Raw genomic sequence first — 22,828 nt, 5'->3', positions numbered from 1 at the left:
CCTAAACTGACTCATGAACTTTGTATCATCAGGCTGTCGACACCAGTGCGTCGGTGCAGCAGTGGCAGCTCGCTGGGCTTTGCTCGGATCGGACCCTCGCCACCGTACGGGCAGGGAGCGATCACCACCAACCGCAGGCTTTCCCTGGGAGGCGCCAGACCTTTCCAGCTCTCCCCTCAAGGTAGCTCAAAGGCTAGTCTTCAATAAGTAAACCATTTTCTCTATACAGGGTACTCACTAAAGTGATGGCTTTATAAACCCTTGAATTGTAATACGATGTTCTTAAAGTTTGAGAATTGCTTATATTTGAAGAAAATGCTTGAAACTGCCTGAAAGGGAGGTAATATATGTGCTAAGTCTAACTTTTTCTTGTTTAATTTGTATTCCTTTTGTAGAATGTGTCACAAAGCATAATTTGGGTTGTTTATAGCACATTTACAACTTATTTAATATGATGAAGAAATGAAATATTCCGTATACAGTATATACTGTGTGTAAATATGTAATTTACCACAACTGTGAGGTGCCAGTGTTTCTCTGACTCAACATGGTCAGTATTTTTGAGAGTTCAGGATTTATACGAAGCATTCAAAGTTTGAAAAATGAACCTTTGTGTTTGCAAGGTTAGGAATATGCTTAAATTTGAATATACTCATTGAAAAATGCTTGCTTTTCAACATAATCTGCTTTTTGATCTACACAATCACTCACAAACAATCCCATTGTCAGATTTGTGTGTTGTCTTCAGGCATCTCACAACACACAAAACAAACAATCAAAGTTAATCTGAACAGCTGCACAATACACATTGATTCCTGGTAAAGAGGAATTCAGTAGACTGTATTTTTCACAATTGCATTGATCGTTACAACTTAGATGTGATAAAGGCTTTGAGAGTCTGGAAATCTTTGGTTTAGGACCCTCGAAAATTGCTTGAACGATGCTCGAGTGTTGCTCTGAAGAAGCAGTATGAACCCTGAAAGTTATTGTTTGAGAAAAAGAACAATACTCCTACGTGAACAAACACTCTCCTTCTCACCAACACTCGTCTGTGTCTCATGCTGGCACAGTCCCTTAGCTGTCTGTGAACCAGCAGGGCAGCGGGGGAGTTGGGCAGGACTCGTCCATCTCTGCCGTCTCTCGATGGATTTGTTGTTGTTGTCGTCCTGTCTGACATTTCATTTTGAGATGCCACCTGCTGTCTAAAAGCAGAAACATTCACCTCCATCTCCTGTCCCTCAGCTCACCAGCACATCGAACCCCGGCCCACTTCCCATCAACACCCACAGACGGCAGGACTGGGCACACGGCTCCACAGTGCCCCCTGCCTGTTGGAGTGTGCCAGTGGTGGGGGCAGGCAGAAGATCAGGAAGCAGCACTCAGACCCGGTGGCGGCTCCGTCTGCAGGCCTGATGACCGTCCGCCCTCTACACTCGTCCCCCAGACTCAGTGAGCTGATGCAGCGTAGCCCCCTGCCCACCATCCTGGGCTCTCCTTCCAGGGTGAGTCAGCTATGTGTGTGTGTGTGCCTGACAGACAGAGAGTGAAGAGTACATGTGTGTTTAATTCTCTGGAGATACAAAAAAAACAAGAAAGGACTACCAAGCAGTATAAACAAACCTCTGGTACCTTTCTCCTCTCCCTCTTGTCTCTCTCCTCAGACCATCCCTCCATTTGAATTCCCCAAGCCTCCCAGCTCTCCGAACCTCATGACCTTCCTGACACAACAGGGTTTGGTCATCGGCTCTCCTTGCAGCAGGACTGCCCCAGCGGAGCCCAGAGACGCAGGACAACAAGCGCTTACGCATGTCGCCCAGCCTGTCCACTGCATCCACAGAATCAATGATGATACCAAGGGCTTTGGAAGGTCAGATCATTGTTTTTGCTGCGGTCATGTTTACCTTGCTGATGCTGTACATCGAGGAGCAATTGTTTATCTACATATATATAGAGGATAGATAGAAATGCTTCTGCAATTTTAACCAACTACCGTTTTCTTTAACAGTGCATAGATGGTTAACTATTTAGTTTTTTTAATTCTGTGCATGTTTATCACATTTAGCTTTTTTTTTTTTTTTTACAATAGATAAATTTCCTTACATTTCAGATCTGTAGTATTTGCATAGCCCTAGGGTTGGGCGATTTATCAGTGTAAAAGATATATTGATATATTTTTAAATCGATATAGTTCAATTTTTTTTTCTTTCTTTATACATAAATGCTGCCCTTACTAGGGTTTGTCATATTTAGTTCTTTTGTAATGTTCTTTATACTTTTCTCATATAAATATATTTATTTCAGAGAAAGATTGGCCTATTTAATTCCATAGGCTATTTTTATTTAAGATATTTTTTTATTTAAATGTGCACTTTATGGAGCTTTGATTTGGAAAAAAAAAGTATAGTATAGGTACAGTATTTATGTTCACTTAAATAAACGGTTTCAATAAAACTACTTGAGACATGTCATATTTGACTTTGACTGAACATTTGCTCTCACTTTGCAATAAAAATATCGGAATATATATATCGTATATCAATATTCAGCCTTTATATATCGGGATATAACTTTTGGTCCATATCGCCTAGCCCTAATTCCATGCATATTTATGCACATTTTTCAACAATTTAATACAACAGATTTCCTTACTTTTCAGATCTGTAGTGTTTGCATAGCCCCTTTCATTCTTTCTTCTCACGTACAGAGAGGTCATAGCATGGATTATCAACCTAATGAAGTGAACAGAATAGGTGTTAAATATAGCTAGCAGGGGAAAAGGAAGTCAATGAAGGAAAGAAATAGGCAGCTATTTAAAAAAAAAAAACCTAGAATATATATTACAGGAGGACATTTGCCTAATGCCTAATGTGTATCATTTTCTCTCCTTGCGTGACCTCTGCTCTGTGTCTCTGTCTCCTGTCTCTCTGGAGCAGGTCTCAGAGTGCCGGCCGTCTGTCTGACGTGCTGCTGATGGCTGCGTTTGGACCGGGTGGACCTGTGAGTGACCGAGGCAGCGCAGAGAACCTGACGTCTGAAAAAGCCATAGATATAAAAGGTAGGAGCTCTTGTCACTTGACATTTCTGTTTATTTACATTATACATTCTGACAGTATGCCAATAATACATTGTAACAGAACAAAAATATGATACAATACTATTTGGATTAAATCTTTTAATTCTGCATTTTACATCAAGCACCTCTTTCAAAAAAGTAAATTATATATCTAGCCTTTTCTTCAATCATTGCTCTTTTCTGCCCTCTAGTGCCCCCCAGTGGTGGGGGGTGCCTTGCACCTGGCTCCATCAGCCCAGCCCAGGTGGTTTTCACTGTGGGCTCTCCTCCCAGTGGCAGCACCCCACCTCAGGTCTCCAGACAGAGGAAATACTCAGGTAGCACATGCACATCTTAACATGCACAGCTAAATACAAGTCCTTTACCTCCATATCCATTCTGCAGCAAGCATGACTCAAATTCCACTTACATAGCAGCATTAGCATTATGCTCGGCATATCAGATAACAACACTGGCTATTACTTTCATTTTCCATAATGTGGAAACTGAATTGATTGTCATAGGGATGAACATAAATGTGTTTTTTCTTTTCTTCTTGATTAAGCCTAACTGTGTTGTGAGATGGAGCTATGTTTAGGGAGTAATAACCCAAATTACGTTATATAATAGTAATGTTTTTAAAATATGCAATTTTCTAATTGGCAGTATTCATCAGGAGAGCAATTTATGTAACTGCTGGCAGATGTTGTTCATTAACTTGAACGCATCTTCAGTTAATAAAGTGGTCAACTACACATGTGAATGTCAAAAGCAAGCAATATGTTTGGTAGAAATGTGATCCAAACACTGTTATTTCAATTGTTGTTTGTTTAGATATAGATGTTTATTGCACAGCAATGCGTTCAAATAGAAAATATACAGTCATGGAAAAACTTATTAGACCACTTTTTTTCTTCAGTTTCTTGTTCATTTTAATGCCTGATACAACTAAAGGTACATCTGTTTGGACAAATATACAGTTGATATTGACAGCTGATATCTCGACATTTTCCATGGTTTTCTTGATACCGGTAATAACAAAAATCATTAACAAGAAAACCATGGGAAATGTCTAGATATCAGCTCTTAAATTAAACTCTTATGAGCTATTTTTGTTTTTGTCATTATATTTGCCTAAACAAATGTACCTTTGTTGTTTCACTTAGAAACCTTAGTTGTACCAGGCATTAAAATGAACGATAAACTGAAGAAAACAAGGGTTGTCTAATCATTTTTCCATGACTGTATATATATATATTTAATTTCTCCATTTCTTTTTCTGGCTGCTGCAGGCTCGTTCACTTCAGTCAGCCCTGCAGGCTCCTTCACAGGCCGCTACCCTCAGACAGGCACCTATCTGGATGGCTTTGAGGCTCCTTCCAGTCCTCGGTACAGTTTCACTGATCCTATCACAGCCAACATGGGCGGTCCTGTAACCTTTGAAGCTCCTGAGCTGCCTGAGGAGACGCTGATGGAGGTGAGAAGCAGGTTTTGCCCCCGGCTCGAGAAAGGAGTGGAAAGATCCTTAGGATCCCTTAGATCCTGCGTTAGTCTATGTATTTATGCAGCAGTGACTTCTTCTGTTGTGTACATCAGTCATTCTCCTTGAAATGAATAATCCCTCCAGACAGTGATGAAACTAGTGAGCCTAGTGGAGTCTTTAGCTCAAGTAATTATTGGAGTGTTGAAATGCACTGAATGACCTGTCTCCTGAAAACGCTTCATGTTTATTTCAACAATGAAGACTGAATGAGAGCTCACAGTGTGGCGTCCTTTGTTTAAAATCCTATCAATAAACCATCTCCCCGTCTCTCTGTCTTCCTGAGTGCAGCAGGAGCATACAGACACAGTGCAGAGCCTGCGTTTCACGCTGGATTTCGCCCGCTGTCTGATGGAGGTGGCTGGGTCCCGTGGGGTGGTGGCACTGGGGGAGCAGGTGGAAGTTTGTCATCCCTCCCTCCTTCAGCAGCAGAGCCTGGTAGCAGATCAGATAAGCTCGCTGAGCCGAGAGTGGAGGTAAGGCCGTATCAGCTTCGGCTGTGAGGATTTGTTGATGGCAATGATAATGTTTATTCAATTTGGATAGAAAAATATTTCAATGTCGATCTGTGCTCCATGTTTGGGTAAAATTATTATTGTCCAAACATTTGGTATATAAATCTATTAGGGATGCACGATATTGGATTTTTTGACGATAACCAATATGCCGATTTTTTGCAACTCATTTAGCCGATTACAGATACCGATACCGATATTTTTTCCCACACAACTAATTGCAGAGATCTTCATCTCTCTTCTGTAGTGGAATTAGCATACAGTATTATGGAGCATACTCTTATCACATTTGTTATGTAATATTCATTCCTTGTGCAAAATAAGAAAAATACTTGATGCTTAAAACTGCATACTTATTCTTGGCAATTGCTTTCAAATAAAATACAAAAAGATACATCCTACTTTAAACTTGGATGATGCTCTCACTGAGATTATCAATAACAATACCCACAATCAGGGCAAATTTGGCCAATTTCACAATTGACATATTAAGTAAACATGTGCTTAAGGTGCAACAGAGAGGTGATGTGCAAATAATAAAAAAATCCAAACATATGACAGACATAGTCGAGGTTGTGCATGATTATATCGGCGTGTTGGCTGATGTCCAATAGTTCATTTTTAAGCCATTATCGGGTGATACCGATAACATGCCGATAATATCGTGCATCCCTAAAATCTATTATACAGATATTTCTTAAAATTTTATAACTAACTAAACTTTATTTTTCATGTTTCATATCTCTTTTTTAAATGTATAATTGAGTTCTAAGTACTGTGTGTGTGTCCTCAGTCATGCAGAACAGCTGGTGCTCTACCTTAAGACTGCAGAGCTCTTGTCCACTGCCTTACACACAGCCATGGAGCGAGTTAAACAGGGCAAACTCTACCCGTCCTCTACGGTCAAACAAAGTATGAGCTACTTCATTTTGTATCGTCTTGTTAAATCATCTGATACATATTTTGAACAGAATTCCTAATGAGTGTCGGCATATTAAAATACATTTCTTTTGCATTTACAGTAGTGAGGAGGCTGAACGAGCTGTACAAGTCCAGCGTGGCATCCTGCCGCTCACTCAGCACCCGTCTGGAGCGCTTCTTTTCCAGGAAACACCGTCTAATGGACCAAATCACCTCCATCACAGCTGAGCGGCTGCTGTTCAGCCACACAGTGCAGATGGTAAGCCAGGGGGGAAATTAAACGGTTGGGAAGCAGAGGAGGAGATGAGGGTTATTGACCAGCAGGCTATAACATAATCATTCACATGCTGTATGTGTGGGCTTCCAGTGAAAATAACCCTAGCATTTGTTACCAACTTAAGTGCATGTATGGCAAAAATATCATATTTTTATTTAAGTTAGGCTCAGAGCCTTTGCACCCAAATGATTGCTTTATGGTATATTGTAATGCCACTTAATGCTAATTGCAAGTGGTATATAAACTGTAATGGCATATGTATATGTTTGTATTCATATACTTGCCCAGGCAAGAGTAGCACACAAAGCAAGGAAAACAAATGTTGGTAAATGACAGCATTACTGTTCACTGGAGCAGTTTTTATTTTACAGCTGCATCTCCCAGCAGAAATGTAATGACTTTCTAATCAAGACTCAAATCCAAAGTGTATTAACTTCAGCGTCCTGGTGTCACTCAGGTTCAGACTGCTGCACTGGATGAGATGTTCCACCAGGGGGAAGCATCAGTCCTGCGTTATCACAAAGCTCTCCTGCTGATGGAGGGCCTGTCTCAGCTGCTCACTGAACAGGACGACATCCTCAGTGTTAGCAAATGTAAGTCAGCTCTTTCACAAAGAGACAACATGTCTCCACTCAACACCAGCACCATAGTTTTGTGTGGTATGTTTCTGCAGCTAAAAATCTGATTTTATGATTTCTATTGAGGGTTTCAGTGAAATACTACATGTGAAAAATATGTAAATCCTTGAACAAAAGCCTAAAATAAAGTAATTCATCTCATTTATTTGAGGAATCCCCCCACAACATCAACATTGAACGTATCCAGGATCAGTAGCTCTGTCAAGAACAGTAGAATAAAAGCCTGAGAGATCACTGTGGCTTAACACAAAACCCAGAAAAAGGCTGTTTTTCAAAATAAAAGCCCCACAATGTAACTATATCTTAGTAGTTTAGTAGAATAAAAGCCTGAGAGGTAACAGTGGCTTAACAGGAAACCCAGGACAAGGTTGTTTTCAAAATAAAAGCCCCACAAAGTAACTACATCTTAATAGGAAGTTAAGGATGTGGCTGTATTGTAAAACTCCGGCACACTGACATCATTTCTGCAGGAATTTTCTAGTTAAAGTTGCTGTAGCAACTAACTGAAAGTCCATCTCCGGAACTAATGTCCGCTCTTTTCCCTGTGAAGTCTCCCAGCTGCAGGAAGTGAGATGGATCACACTAGTTACATACAATCCTTTGCAACCACCACTGGTATCCAATTCTACCAATAGTATTATACTGATGATATCACTGTTGTTTTTTTATAGTATAAGTAGTATTATCAGTATTATATTACTGTAATCTTTATCGGTGACTGTGCAGAAATACAAGATTTAAAGGAAATGAAATGACAAGAAAAAAGCTGCACAGCATTTGAATGTTGATTTAAGAATTTGAATGTCAGTGTTATGAATAAAGCTCCAAAACATCAAACTATTTTGCACAGCCCTAGAGCTAATAGACATGAAGAAAATAAAACCAACTTGCATTGGCGGAAACCGTAGTCCTCATACTAACATGAACATGACTAACCCGCCGAATGTTTTTCTTTGTGTCTGCAGGTAAGGAGTGCATTGAACGGCGCCTCACAGCCTTGCAGTCAGGACTCTGTGTTTGAGTCATACACTGCTTCCTGGAGTGTGCGTATGATGTCAGCCACTTGCACCCTGCACATTACCAATGAACCAAATCTCCACCCACATCTCATGGTTTTCACTTAGAAATACTTTCGTGTTCACAAGAAAACCACAAGGCTTTAGATTTCACTGAACCTTCAGGGCTTGTGCTCTCTAACTGGCTCGCCATACATCAAAGTGTGGACAGTGGCTGTGACTTCCCCGACACTCAACTTGTGCTGGTGTTGGACATGAAGCACTTGTCCTGTGAAAGAATATCTGCGCTCTCGTCGATGTGAGAGGACTTTGCTGCTGGCACTGAAAGTGGTATTTTATGCCAAGAAGAAGATTTCCCTCACTAGGTGTAACACCTGCTGGAGCAATTATTGCCAAGTAGTCACTTACCCACACCCACACTCTAAACATAAACAGATAGCATTTTCAGATGGACAGATATTCGCGCTACGAATTTGCAATAGTTAAATTTTTGGACAAAATGTCATCTTTTACCAAGAACAGTAGCTGGAGGGAAAGTACAGTATCGGCTGTACTCCTGTAACATTAAGGACGTGTGCTGATGAAGAACGGGAATGGCCAAGTATCATTCTCATCACATGTATGTTTGTCTTATACCCCTTGTTTGCTTTCTTTTCTAGTATTTATCTAGTTGTTGCTTGCTTTGCTGAAGGGAAGTTTAAATAGCAATGCTAGCATTGGTGGTTGGACGCATACAAGCTCTATTACAAAACTGTTGCCAAAATGACTTAAATATGTAGTTTGGTTTTGTGTTAAGTTTGTTTGTTTTTTTAGAATCCCTGTAGGTAACTATGTTGTTTCGGGGGGAAAAACCCTTGTGTTTGACACTTTACTGATTCTTACGTTCTTAATGTCAAAGACCACGATCCATCATTGACACAAAGATGTACAAGGGGATGGATGGATCCAGAAAACACCCCCACTGCTTGATTAGCTTTTAATTCAACAGGGACTGAACCTGGTCTGTTAGCATCCCTGATCACAATCACATTAAAGATGCTGCAATAACCTGGGATGCATTCTTCAGGTACACAGAAGCTTTGGTGCTGCTGTTGCTGTTAATGTCTTCACACGATTCCATATTCTGTCTGATCACATGTTGTCAATCAATTGTGTCGGAGTATAATCAAATTTGAATGTAGGGCTGACAGGAGAGAAAGAGCGTTAACATAAACCCAATTTTTTATTTAAATTTAGGTTAATCCCGGGGTTAACGTCTGAATATTTTTGCACTGTTGAAGTACTGTAGAGGACGATCTTGAGCGGAACATGCTAAACGTGTCTGTTTTTTGTAGATACCTTAACAGATTAGCTTATTTTGAGATTTCTATTGCATACTTTTATTGCAGTTTTAGTTGTATTATAGTTACTGTCAAAAGGTGATGTGTGTTAGATGTGAGAATGCTGACAAAGAGATGGTACAAGCTATGAAACCTTAGAAAATGTCTTTAAGAAGAAAAAGGAAAAGAAAAATTGCTTTACACTGAAAATTGATTTGCATTTGTTTTGTGTTCTATTCCAGAGTAGTCGGTGGGCGATTGTGTTTGATTTTGAATTGTTGATTTGGAGTGCTAGTTGAAAATGTGTAGTTTACCTAAAATATTTGTGTATTGTTGACCGTAGCCATATATCCCTAACAGGATATTTACTTTACTCCCCTAAATTGTGGGCCAATGGGAAGGGTTAACTTCTACTTTGGTTTCTGTCAAAGAGAAGTTTGTGTGCATGTATGCATGCATGTGAAGTGATGTTTGATGTATTATTGGACAGTGGGATTTGTTGTGTACAGAACTAATGACAGCTCTGTAACAAGATGTGAATGATTTGCAGTTGACTGCGGTTGTAACTCAACAACATCCACTGAAAATCAAGAGTTCCTCTGGTGACCCAGTATGACTTTCTTTTCCCGAAGGTGTGTTTACACCACCTTTTTAAGTTAATTAAGATGGTGACTAAGTGCATATTTTAAAAATAAGGTGTTGAAGATAGTTTACGGTGAGTTATTTTGAAGCCAGTTTAGTAGCGCTGTCAGCCGAACAGAATTGAGGAGGTTTTTCTCAGTGAAGATTTCTCTAAATATACATTATGTGTATTTGCTTTGTGGCCTTTTGTCTTTTGTCAGATAACTTTTTCGTAAATCTCCGTTGGTCTACCGAAAGCTCTCTAAGTGTGTGTAATGTCTGAGTATACATTCCTAATACCAACTCCTCCACAGCCTCTCTGTCTCTTACACATGCTGTCCTGTTCAGTTGTGTTGATGTCTCAGAAGATACAGATCGCAGAAAGGGATGACATCATATCTTGATAAAACTAATGCATGTGTCACTTTTTATTGTTCCCTGCAATCATTGCTGTCGGCCATTCTAATGAGGATTATCTAGGTTAGGAGTCTAAAGATAATTTGTGCAACTGTTGAAATAACTGAAGAGTACGAGTAAGGGTGGAGTAAGTGCGGAGACAGTGTCCTGTTACAAGCATGTATCCATTCTGCTGAAGTGTCCTTGAGCAAAATACTGATTCCCAACCAGCTTCAGAGCTGATGTTCAAAGTGTCACATAAAAATGAAGTGTATTGTCTGCACTCCCACAATAGATCTGTCTTTGATTTGGAGTATTCTTTTTGTATGTTTGCTAAGAAAATACCTGAATGTTTTCATTTTGTGTTTTCACTTTACTCATTCTGTATTACATGTAAATATTGTAAATTAAGTTATTGTTGTTATTGTATATATGACGCTGCAGGCATGGAGAGAACAGTACCATTATACCACCTATACATTTCCAAAGAATAGGCCTTCTGCTGATCTTCCGTATTGTCTCTTTACTGTTGCAAAAGCATTTTAATGTTCTCATATCTATGACAGTCAGACACACTATCTCAGTGTCCCTGTGTGCGTGTGTGTGTGTGATGTAACCTTTACTGTTTGAGTTGCAACATGAATAAAGCGAGAGGAAAGGTATTTTGTCTGAAGTTCAAGTGAGTTTCTTCAGGCAAGGCTGGTATCCTTCAGCTGCTTTCTGACCTAGTAAATGTGTTGCTAAGACCAATTAAACCTGGGGGGGCTTAACTTTAAGTCTATTTAAAGAAGTATACCAGTGTCCTGGCATAATTTACTTAAGACAGTTTATTCCAAGTCACATGTACTCTGCCGGTCATCTCCTGAAACATACTTTTGTGTGTTTTGCTTCCTCACATTTCATAAAGCCAAAGTTTCCTTGAGGCTGAGAGGAACATCCCGAAAAAAATGCAGAGAAAGTGCCCACATGGATGCCCCTGTGGTAGATAAAACAAAATAAAGTGCCCTCCAGGGTGCACTTTCAGTGGACAAAACGAGAACAAGTGTCCTCCAGGGTGCCCTTTCGGTAGCGCTGGTGCCCCACCTCATACAGCAGGTTCACGTTTTATTATTTTTGTCCCTGCCCCTCAAAAATCCTGAGTCCGCCAGTGACAAAGCCCGTGCTTTAGCCATTACAATAAAATATTTACGTCCTATATGATATTTTGTTTTTATTATTTAATGTGTATGCTTCATTGTATTATTTATTTTAGGTTTAAAACTGCTGAAATCATTTTCAGGCAGTCCCTAACAAGTTCGTCCAATCAAACAGCCATGTTTAAATTCAGCAGCCAATCCCAGCCAAGGAGGCGGGGCTTAAAAGCAGTTTACCTGAGAGCCTACAGTCAGGGAGAAAAGCTCACAAGATCGTGAACTGTTTGTTGTCACAGTAATTCAAGTACTAATTCAGGGTGCTTAAGCTGTTGACAAGCAACATACTTTAGCTAGCAAGCTAGTTAACGTTAGTAGATCACAGTAGATAAATATGCAGGTTGACCTGCCTTGGAATATAATGGTAAGAGATAGAAATGGGCGGATGAAGCCTTATGAAGCTTGTGAGGCTTCTTGCTGATTGTATCGAAAAAAGATTCAAAGCTTCAAAACCTCAAAGAGAGACCCTACCAGTGACATCTATTGGTCAGCTGCAATTATCGCAGCCACAAACTTCCAAATTATTCACAAATCTTATTGATTCCAGTTCCAACACAAAAGCAATAAAATCAGTCTTAAGCAGCTGTCTTCTTTCTAAGAATTATTGTCCTCACATGACAGTGTTACAACACTTTGAAATGTCAATTTACTAATATGAAGAGATTCAAGTTCAATAATGTAGAAGTACTTCTGTTTGAATGATTCTGAAGGGGTTCCTTGTGCCACAATATGAAAAAAGTGAATATTGTGTTTCTGCTACAGTGTGAAAATGAAGTGCTTGTGTTCATGAGGGAATTATGCAACTGAACATCTCTTGTAACACTGTGAAGCAGGGGGGAACACCGATCATTTCATGTCTCCTTTTAACGAATGAAGCAGCAACAAAGATTCAAATCATTCAACTCACTTCAGGTGTAACCCGATTTCTTTTTCGATTGAACCTCATTTGTCCCTGGGCTTTATAATGTTTGGTTTCACTGACTTTCCTTTTGCAAAAGAAAAACAATACTATATCATCAATCTCATGATACAGTTAGCCAAATGGCATATCCATAAATGTTGTTACGCTAATCAAAAGCCTCTCTGTCTTGTCTTTGAAAATGAAACCAAACAATATATTAAGTCTATTAAGAAATCTACCAACATGAAAGCTATAAAAAACTTTGAATTTATGCACACTTTACAATGTTTTTGTATGAAAGCTTGCCTCTGTATTGTTGATACCCCTGACAGCGTTTTGTTGGTGTAATGTCTTGTATTGCACCATGTTGCTTTAATAAAGTTAAAAATTAAAAATTAAATAAATAAGTAAATAAATAAAGCATCGAGTTCGGTGTTAAAAAACCTCACTTCAGGTGCTTCATTGTGACGTATGAAGCCTCAAACGTCACCGGTCACATGATCACAGAGCTTTGATACAAGCCTCAACGTTTTGAACCAGTCTGCTTCAATAGAGCGAAACAGGCTTCGGAGTCTCAGTGCTGAAATCATTTTCAGGCAGTCCCTAACAAGTTCGTCCAATCAAACAGCCATGTTTAAATACTTCACCCATACAGCAGCCAATCCCAGACAAGGGGGCGGGGCTTAAAGGCAGTTTACCTGAGAGCCTACAGTCAGGGAGAAAAGCTCACAAGATCGTGAACTGTTTGTTGTCACAGTAATTCAGGGTGCTTAAGCTGTTGACAAGCAACATACTTTAGCTAGCAAACTAGTTAACGTTAGTAGATCACAGTAGATAAATATGTAGGTTGACCTGCCTTGGAATATAATGGTAAGAGACAAAACAGTTAGCTTCTAATAGAAACAAAGCTATGTCAAGTCACAACCTCCCTCCGGTGCGGCATTTGCCACAATGGAGCCGAGTTGGGCGCCTGGAGAAGCCTTGCTCTCCTCGGCGTTTACCGGCGAAACAACTGCAGCCGCTACCTGTGGCCCCGCTGGCGGACAGAGGAGTGTGGAGAGCAGCGGAGGTGTCCTGTCACAGCAGCGACATGGACCCCCGCGTCGCATCAATGCAGAGGAATATCCAGTTCCTCCAGCAACAACACAAGGAAACTCTTGAGAAGCTCCATGCAGAGATAGAGTATCTCAGACGGGAGAATAAAGGTGAAGAAACCAGTGTGAGCTGAAAAAATGACATTATTGTTAGAGAAAGAACGTAGTTTCTTCCTACAACCGAGGTCACTTGAATATGCAACCTTAAGGGATACTCATAAATTATTCATATTTGTTGACAATTGAAATAGAGACCAGTAAAGTGGTTTATGCTGTACTACAGGCTGATATGAGAATAATTAAGTTAGTTCAAAGCTGTAGTTACAAAGTACTTTACAACAGCGTCACCCTGTTAAAATATTTGCCTAAGTCATGTTTTTCAAGTTTTACAGGAAACACAAAAAACTTCACCAAAAGTGTAACATATGACATTTATTGATCATTTCACTCAAAAAGGATGTAACAAAGGATGGTTATTGACACAGTAATAACATTGTGTGTAAATTATGTAACTTAAGAGAAATAAATGACTTAGGCAATTTTTTAAACATGCCTTTGTGACTTAAGCAAGATATGGTAACACTTTATTTTGAAGGTTCTACATAAGAGTCACACAAGCCTGTCAGAAACATGACATGACAAGTATCATGAACATTAATCTTACTTCAAAGTGTCATTAATGTTCATGACACATCCCATGTCATGTTTATGACACGCTCATGTCACTCTTATGTAGACACCTTCAAAATAAAGTGTGACCATATCTTGCTTAAGTCACAAAGGCATGTTCAAAAAAATTGCCTATGTCACATTTTATTTTGACTTAGGCATAATAAAGCCGCTTAAGTCACACACTTGACATAGGCCATTATCTTAAAGGGGTAAAATCACATGATCTGATCAACTGAGGATGTAGGCGATTTTACCATAGGTGGCCGGCGTCATGAGGAGATGATTTAGGCAAAAAAAACAAAAATTTTGACAAAAAATGACTTAGGCGATTATTTTAACAGTGTGACGATATGCAACCTTAAAGGATACTCATAAATGATTCACATTTGTTGACAATTGAAATAGAGACCATTAAAGTGGTTTATGCTTCCTTGCTTACAAAAGTATGTACTACCAGGCTGATATGAGAATAATTAAGTTAGTTCAAAATTGTAGTTACAAAGTACTTTACAATAGGGAGAAAGAACAGAATGCAATAACATCGCATTTTTTACAAATGATCACTTAAATGATAAAGACGTTTGCAAATGACGACATAGTACAAAATGTTTGATGTTTAAGTTTTACCTCTTAAGCTTTGATTAATTAATTTCATTATACTTGTTTTTTTCTTCTTTTTTTAAATGTAAAAAAAAATGTTTTTTACTGAAACACTGACATTGACTCAGATCTCGGGTAGATAAATATGAAACAAAATGTTAATCTACAAATGACAAAAAGGCTTTTAAGGCTATGTATTGAAAACGGGCAGTTAAGGAAATTTACTTAAAACAGTTTTTCAATAATCTGATATTGATTTTCACTATGCAGATTTTATTTTATTTTTTATATATATGCTTAATTATCAATATTCTGTTTCATAGATGACAGCAAATGTGCAATATTGTACCCAAGAAGAAATGTCAGTGTTATGTTCATCAAGGAATGGCTACTTTTTGGACACACGGCCCAGAAGGGCAACCTATTCATAAAGATCCATATCACTGTTTACCTTTTACAAGACATAAACTCAGTAACCTGTTGTAGCATCTACACCCTTTGTGTAACAAATTGAAGTTACAGTAATGACAAAGACCTGTTGAGGTGCTGAAAAGAGAGACATTCAATCTAGGTACCATGGTTGCATAGCAACTCCAAGGTTTTGATGGTCTCTCAGTGGGAGGTAGACAGAGATCCAGTGTCACTTTACTGAACAGGTCACATGCTGTTCCTTATAAATGCATCTCACCACCCACCAGGAGACTCCACCAGTCATCTGTCTTCACACCGTCACAGCAGTCAGACCCCCATGGAAACACGGGCGGTTTGTCGGGACTGTGTTACAAGACTGTGCCTCCGTACAGTATGTCACACACTAAAATTCTCTTATTATGGATGTTGCAGAGTTGCAGTATAAGATGATAATGGAGCCTCCCAAGTCAAGTCGGAAAGGTAAGATGTAATCCTGATTCTCTTGTTTTTGTTCCTCCAGCTGTGCACAGCCTGTGTTGTTGCAAGTGGGTTTGGATCATTTAAAGTAGTTCGCAATGTTGATAAAATCTTCTATTACGCTACATGCAATTTTATATTATCTCATTCGGCATCTCTCTGTAATCTCTGACAAAGCACAGCAGGAAATCGTTTTTAAAACATTCATAATTTTCATCTTTTAATTCCAGGAGTGACACACAGTCGACGAGGCATTAGACCACCCACTCAGGGAGGTGAAGCCCGTACGGGACTTTACCTGGAGGAGCCACTGCAGGACTTGCGACCCTCCCAGGACCAAGCACTAAGGTGATTTACATCTGGTTCTTATTCAGTACTTCATCTGCCCACCTACTTCAGTACTGTGATTAGATTTTAGTTTTTTAATACATTCGCACACAAAAACAACTGTGAAAATGAGTGAAAATTGAGTCAAAATGTCATTATTAGCATGGATATGATGCCAAAACAGGTCTTCGTTATTAGAACAGTCCGATAAGCTCAGAAATGTGTGTCACTTAACTCTTTTTCAGTCATTAGGACATTAAGGAAACAGCTATTTAAGTTGTATCAGGATTTTACAAACATTCAGACAATATCTGATCTAACAATATTTTTGTTCAGCTCTGGACGTATTGTCCAGCCGTATGTGAAATTATTGCAAAACACTAATAAGAAATGACATGCTGACCAACATTTAAGCCTATTTAACATGAAACATGCTATACAATACTAATACAACTGCAGCTAAGAGAACAAGATGCTCATGTAAATTACATTAACAGGAACATTACTCACACTAAGAAGGTGAGAAACAAGGAACACAATAATCACCACATTCAGTGGTGCACCACAGCTACAGCGTGTGAAGAAGCAAAAGTCACATTCACAAAGGGCAGCAGAGCCCATGGTTTTTAAATGTCAGATCTGAAGTAGATGGCCAGTACGCTACGTCTGTGTAATTCTTTCTCAGTCCAATTTGGAGTCCAGTCTTGTAGGTCCTTCAATTATATGGTATGTGTGTCTTCTTAGGGAAAATTAAACGGCACATAACATGTATTATTGTATTAAAAAAGATACTGTAACTTTTTATTTGAATGCTTAATCGATGTTCCCAGCTCTCACAGTTATATTTGTTTTAAAAATTAATATCTAGGGTCTTAAGTCTGTGCTCAAGCAATGACTTAATTGATTTTCCAGCCTGCAGCCACCTTGTGAAATTATAGAGATGCTGGTATAGCCAGATTACATTTTTTTAACCATTCATATGTTTACGAATTTCCAGCTGCATTTCCTTGTTTGGCTTCAAGATTTTACATTTCCTCATCCCAATCTTTTTTTGTGCACAATATACGTTGTTTTTAATGATCTTGTTATAGGTTGATCACGATCACATTCGAAGTTCTTAAACCTAGCAGAACTCACATCTCTGTGGAGCCTGGTAAAAAAAATACATATTTTACATCTGGTCTTGGGCAACATGGTGGTGTAGTGGTTAGCACTCTTGCCTCACAGCAATAAGGGCGCCAGTTCGACTCCGGTCTGTGACTCTTCTGTGTGGAGTTTGCATGTTCTCTCCGTGTCAGCGTGGGTTCTCACCGGTACTCCAGCTTCCTCCCTCAGTCCAAAAACATGCACTTAGGTTTAATTGGTGACTCTAAATTGCCCGTAGGTGTGAATGAGAGTGTGATTGTCTGTCTGTATGTGTTAGCCCTGTGATAGTCTGTACCCCGCCTCTCGCCAAATGTCAGCTGTGATCGTCTCCAGCCGCCCTCAACCCGAGTGTGGATAAGTGGTTAAGGATAATGAATGATGTTCATAATGCCGGCACATGTGGATAGCAATTTGACAATAAATAAGAAGAGAGAATAATAGTTATATTTTTGTAAGAAACACATCTATCCCGAAATGAACATGAAAAATTGAAAACATTTGGATACAAAAACACATTCTACAGCAAATTCTAATCGGGTCATAAATGAGGTACTGTAATTTTAATACACAACTCTGTTAATTTTGAATTAATTAGGGAGATTGGGGATAGTGAAGGCAGATATATATTGGTGCAAGGCAAAATAGAAAATCACCTGACCACACTCATTTCAGATTACTAACCTCCACTAAGTGATCAAAACATTATAAAAAAGCTCCTTGAATTGATTGGTTCAGAATCACAAGGCACACTAATGTGTGCAGGAGACTTTAACACTGTAATGAATGGCAAATTAGACACATCCAACAGTAAGAGAAATATAACTCCTCAAACTAAAGTGCTGATGAGATAGGCTTACTTGACATTTGGAGGGATCTTCACCCGTTACCCGTTAAACAAAAGTTACACCTTCCACTCTGGTCCCCATGCAGTACATTCAAGGATAGATTATTTTATTATTTTTCAAAATGATAGACATAGAATTCTGAATGGCTAAATCAGAACTAGAGATATTTCAGATCACTCGCCACTCTATTTGAAATTATATCTAGACAGTAGATCGAAGAAAACTACTTGGAGACTGAATACAAGTCTGCTTTAATGAACATCTGGTCTTGCCATAGCAAGGCCAATGATTCAGTTTGATTCTCTGTCCATACCTTTAGGTGTAGCATCTTGGCATTTACAACCAAAACTGTCTTTAAACAGTGAATGTTGTTTTTTATTGATATGATCTCACTGACTGCTGGGAGCAGCACTGGAGAGGGCAACGACATTCTGGGATGTGTGAGGCAGGACCATGGGCCGGAGGTGAAAGGAGGCCTCATCACTTCATTACAGCCGCTACGAATTCACAGCCATCCCTCCCACCCACCGCGCGCTCCCACACTACAGGAGTGCGAGGTCATCATTCGACAGCTCTACAATGCTAACAGCTTACAGTCTCAGGAAGTAAGTGCCCATCATCAGACAAAATACATATGCTTTGTATAGTATTTTATTTCTTTAGATATATTTCTGTGTAATTACCTAATAACTTCATAACATCTCTCTATCGTTTAGATTATACGTGTGAAGGCACTGCTGAGAGATATTGTTTTGAGCAAGAAAATCACCCCAGAAAACCACATTCTGACCAAGGCCTACCTTGTTGATGGTACTCGGTAAAGTGACAGAGAAAATTATCATTTTTATCTACACCAATACACAGTATTCCTTTACAAAAAACACAGTTGTGATAAGGGTTCCTCTCTCGCTCTCGCTCTCTCTCTCTCTCTCACTCTCTCTCTCTCTCTCTATCTTTTTTTGTTTTTTTTTTACCTTTCAGCAAATCTTCAGAGGAACAGAAATTTCCCAAACTTGGTCTTCAAACATTTCCAGAAAAAGCGTACGTAAATTGATCTTTCCCTATGCTTATGTGCAACAGATTGCTTAAACATACATAATGCAGCATTTTCTTCCTCTTGTAACTAATACGGAGGTGCTTCAGGATGCTACTCATGTAAAAAGCCGTCTTGGCTCTCTCCGTTAAATCTGAATATTTCCTTTCTCAGTTCTGGACCCTCTCAGTCTGGGGTAGTTCTCCCAGCCCTCAAACAGAGCCTCAGCTCCACTATTGCAGAGAGACAGAGGAGAACCCGTGCTGTGCAGAGAGACCGCTTCAAAAGGACAGTGCAGTGACGGGATCAAAACCACCACAGCGTCAGCTTCATCCGTCCCAGAACAGGGGCTTTTCACAGTTCTGAGGTGGAACTTAGTCACAAAAACTGAGTGTACAGTCATGGATATCCATGAGGTATTTATGACTATAATGAGTACTGAAATACTCATGAAGGACAGATGATATGAAAAGTTTTTAAAATGTTATCGTTTATTTTATCTTTGCACTAAAAAGAAGACAAAAGAATGTCTCAAATCTAGCATTGTACTGTGAATGGTAAATGTCTTTATCTATTTTTTACCAAACAATGTATTTTAGGAAACTTTAACCATTAAAGTTCAACATCTCTAATTTAACACTGGCTGCTTATTTTCACCAAACTAAGATTTAAGTGAGTTTAGTTAACACTGCACATTTGTTGTAATTCTGCCAAAATGAGGAGGGAATTATTGTTCATTTAACTATAGAGAATTAACTACATGTCACTTATAGAACCAAGTATTCTAAACTGTTATCAATGCAAAGAACCAAAGAGAGAAGAAATGACCAGGCTTATTTCTCAGGCACTTTTTGTATTGGTTGGTATTTAAACTGTATGGAGCAGTGTCATGCTTTAACTGGACAGTGTGTTTCCAGCTATGCACCTACAGTACAACTAAGCACAGCAATACAAAACTATTAAACTGTCTTAACACAGAATAATCACTGTTTTGTTTTTTTCCTCCCAGACTGGTGCCCTTTTTCTGTTCTTTTCAACTAATACGCTTAGCTTTGAGATGGTACACAGCTGTGTGAACTGAAAGCCAAAAAATTTAAAGCACGTGGCCTAATTTCACAACATGAATCAAAGCTTCAAGTTGTGCAACAACGTAGGGCAGGTTAAGAACTGCACGCAGCCAGGTGGGGCAGACATTCCCACTGTGAATCTGGCTTAGAATTCCCTACCTCTAAAACATTAAAGATGAAATACAGCAACCTGGTGTGTTCATTTTGGGATACAATTTAATATTCATGTCCATTTACCAGATGGAAGTAGAATGGCTGAGATGGAAGTTACTGAATTCACTTCTCACAAAGGCTTCTCAGTAAATCAAATCTCCAAGTGCATCTCACAATGCCAGCTCTCCAATACTCCAATATCCATCTATACAATCCCCTCTCTACTCTGAAATGACATCTACACTTTGTCAGCAACATCTCATGCAGCAACTCTGACTTTACCATTAATCTGAACAACAATAGATTAAGGGAATGGCTGACCCAACAGGCTGAAAATGACCACTCAGCAACTTAGTTCAAAGCTCAATTTCCACATATAGTACAAATCCACATAGCTAAGCTCCACATGGTGCACCTCTTGCTTCACCATATAGTTTTGTTATAGATAATTTTAAGATGATCAGGTACCATTTCGGGGATCAGCTCTGTGGTCGGACATTATTGAAATATGTACAGCATGGCCAATTAGTAGTCAGCCAGTCACTGCTGCGGCTGGCAGCTTGGTGATTTATGTCTTTGGGGTGTAAGTAAAAAGGGCAGTGAATGATTTACTGGGAAAGATCTTATTAGAATAGACTCACATTTTCGGGAACAAAGTGTACCTCTCCAAGGAAGTACTGTAGGAAAATACAGCACTGACATACTGAACACAGACACATGAGAAATGGTTACATGCAGTGTAGACGAGAAATGTATGGCTGCTTTCATGTTTGCATGTTAAGTGTTTTTAACAGGTTTTCGTACATTCACAACAATCTTTCACCTATTCACAAACTTCAGGTAAGCTTAAAATAATGTATGATACAGTCGCACAGACTGCATTAACAGTCTAATGAACGCTGACCTGCAGCTCTACAGTAAAGCTGACAGCTTACCTCCAAGAAAGGGTGCCCTTGAGCCATAAATGTACAGTATGGCAATTATTTTAAGTGGAATCAAATGGTAAATAAACTGTTACACAACGCAATGCAGGACATCTTCTCATCCTCAGCCCGATCAAGAGCTGGGGGAGAAATGGACTGCACTGCAGCCACAACATACACTGCTCAAAAAAATAAAGGGAACACTAAAAATAACATTCTAGATCTGAATGAATTAAATATTCTTATTAAATACTTTGTTCTTTACATAGTTGAATGTGCTGATGACAAAATCACACAAAAATTATCAATGGAAATCAAATTTATTAACCCATGGAGGTCTGGATTTGGAGTCACGCTCAAAATTAAAGTGTAAAACACTACAGGCTGATCCAACTTTGATGTAATGTCCTTAAAACAAGTAAAAATGAGGCTCAGTAGTGTGTGTGGCCTCCACGTGCCTGTATGACCTCCATACAACGCCTGGGCATGCTCCTGATGTGGTGGCGGATGGTCTCCTGAGGGATCTCCTCCCATACCTGGACTAAAGCATCCGCCAATTCCTGGACAGTCTGTGGTGCAACGTGGCGTTGGTGGATGGAGCGAGACATGATGCACCAGATGTGCTCATTTCACTCTGGACAACGAGCATATTCTGGGACACATCCAGCAATTTGACCCACTCAGAAGCCCCACAACCGACCTGGCTATTGACATTTTTCTGCATATTCTGTGATCTCTTCTAATAATTAATCATTGGTGTTAAAGCAGCCCTCCAGCATAATTTCTTCCAATATCATGAATCATATTGCAATTTCAATTAGTCAAAATTCAGTCAGATTTTTCTTTCAAAATTGTGCAGCCCTAGTAGCTACCAGTGGTAGAAAGTAACAAAGTACATTTACTCAAGTACTGGACTTAAGTACAATTTTGAGGTACTTGTACTTTACTTGAGTATTTCCACATTTGTAACTTCATACTTCTACTTCACTACATTTAGCTGCCAGCTTTAGTTACTTTTCAAGTCAAGATTTAACATAAAAAAATTTAAATTAAACTTCAAAAAAATATATTAAGTAGTTCAAATGAGCCCTATCTTTACAAAATTGAAATGCTGCTTGCATAATTGCATCAATAATTAGTGGCTTCATTCTGCATAATGACTACTTTTACTTTTGATACTTTAAGTACATTTTGATGCTGATACTTTTGTACTTTTACTTTAGTAAGTTTTGAATGCAGGACTTTGGAGTGGAGTAATTTCAAGGTGTGGTATTTGTACTTTTACTTAAGTAAAGGATCTGAATACTTTTCCCACTACTGGTAGCTACATAAATAAAACAATGTACAAAAAAATCCCTTGCAATAATAAAAAGTAGTGCAAAGGAATCTTGTACACTGACATTTAATATTGCAATCAAGAAAATGGTTTTATATGCCGATAAATTTTGAATTCCTGAGCAGACATGTATTTTCTGTTGGTGTTTTGCAGCTATATTACTATTAATTCTTAATTCATTATCATGAAAAAAATTAATTAATTAATTCACCTCCCCCATGCAGACCAGCCCATAAGGCACATTCTTAATATAGCAGGGTTAGCCGTGGGTAATAGTTAGAAAAGCAATCATGTGCCTGTGTGCATGAGACTGATTTAGCTCTAGATGTTTCTATAAATTCAGAGGAGTGATCAAGAT

The 22,828-nt window shown here is 39.0% G+C and overlaps 2 protein-coding genes across 4 annotated transcripts in view; both read left to right on the top strand.

The window, feature by feature from the left end:
* The window catches only part of ulk1b (unc-51 like autophagy activating kinase 1), a 30,025-nt gene extending 19,317 nt beyond the window's left edge, over positions 1-10,708 (top strand). For both annotated transcript variants that reach the window (XM_059357857.1, XM_059357856.1), the window contains 11 exons: positions 33-181; positions 1,243-1,502; positions 1,662-1,867; positions 2,934-3,055; positions 3,265-3,390; positions 4,345-4,529; positions 4,884-5,068; positions 5,901-6,019; positions 6,130-6,287; positions 6,763-6,898; positions 7,909-10,708. In XM_059357857.1, the coding sequence (XP_059213840.1) occupies positions 33-181; positions 1,243-1,502; positions 1,662-1,867; positions 2,934-3,055; positions 3,265-3,390; positions 4,345-4,529; positions 4,884-5,068; positions 5,901-6,019; positions 6,130-6,287; positions 6,763-6,898; positions 7,909-7,964 (1,702 nt within the window). In that variant the 3' untranslated portion in view covers positions 7,965-10,708. The remainder of the gene's footprint in view (positions 1-32; positions 182-1,242; positions 1,503-1,661; positions 1,868-2,933; positions 3,056-3,264; positions 3,391-4,344; positions 4,530-4,883; positions 5,069-5,900; positions 6,020-6,129; positions 6,288-6,762; positions 6,899-7,908) is intronic.
* Positions 10,709-13,082: 2,374 nt separating this feature from the next.
* si:ch211-222n4.2 (uncharacterized protein LOC101885505 homolog) lies at positions 13,083-20,130 on the top strand. 2 transcript variants are annotated; one of them, XR_009396210.1, is made up of 8 exons: positions 13,083-13,591; positions 15,596-15,643; positions 15,871-15,988; positions 18,368-18,563; positions 18,675-18,775; positions 18,940-18,999; positions 19,166-19,407; positions 20,001-20,130. XR_009396210.1 is itself a non-coding variant. In XM_059357858.1 (7 exons), the coding sequence occupies exons 1-7, from the start codon at positions 13,297-13,299 to the stop codon at positions 19,290-19,292; spliced, it is 945 nt and encodes a 314-aa protein (XP_059213841.1). In that variant the 5' UTR covers positions 13,083-13,296; the 3' UTR covers positions 19,293-19,972. The 2 variants fall into 2 exon arrangements, 1 of the variants encoding a protein (XP_059213841.1); XM_059357858.1 differs by lacking the exon at positions 20,001-20,130 and having other exon boundaries at positions 19,166-19,972.
* The last annotated feature ends 2,698 nt before the right edge of the window (positions 20,131-22,828 follow it).

This window comes from Centropristis striata, chromosome 19 (assembly GCF_030273125.1).
Source record: "Centropristis striata isolate RG_2023a ecotype Rhode Island chromosome 19, C.striata_1.0, whole genome shotgun sequence".
Lineage (NCBI taxonomy): Eukaryota > Metazoa > Chordata > Actinopteri > Perciformes > Serranidae > Centropristis > Centropristis striata.
This window is presented reverse-complemented; position numbering and strand designations above follow the sequence as displayed.

Bases quoted from the DNA above. Each gene is read 5' to 3' on its own strand.
- si:ch211-222n4.2 (XM_059357858.1), top strand. From the start codon at position 13,297: ATGTCAAGTCACAACCTCCCTCCGGTGCGGCATTTGCCACAATGGAGC. The intron at 18,776-18,939 runs GTAAAGTGACAG...TTTACCTTTCAG, and splicing joins TACCTTGTTGATGGTACTCG to CAAATCTTCAGAGGAACAGA. The intron at 19,000-19,165 runs GTACGTAAATTG...TTCCTTTCTCAG, and splicing joins CAAACATTTCCAGAAAAAGC to TTCTGGACCCTCTCAGTCTG.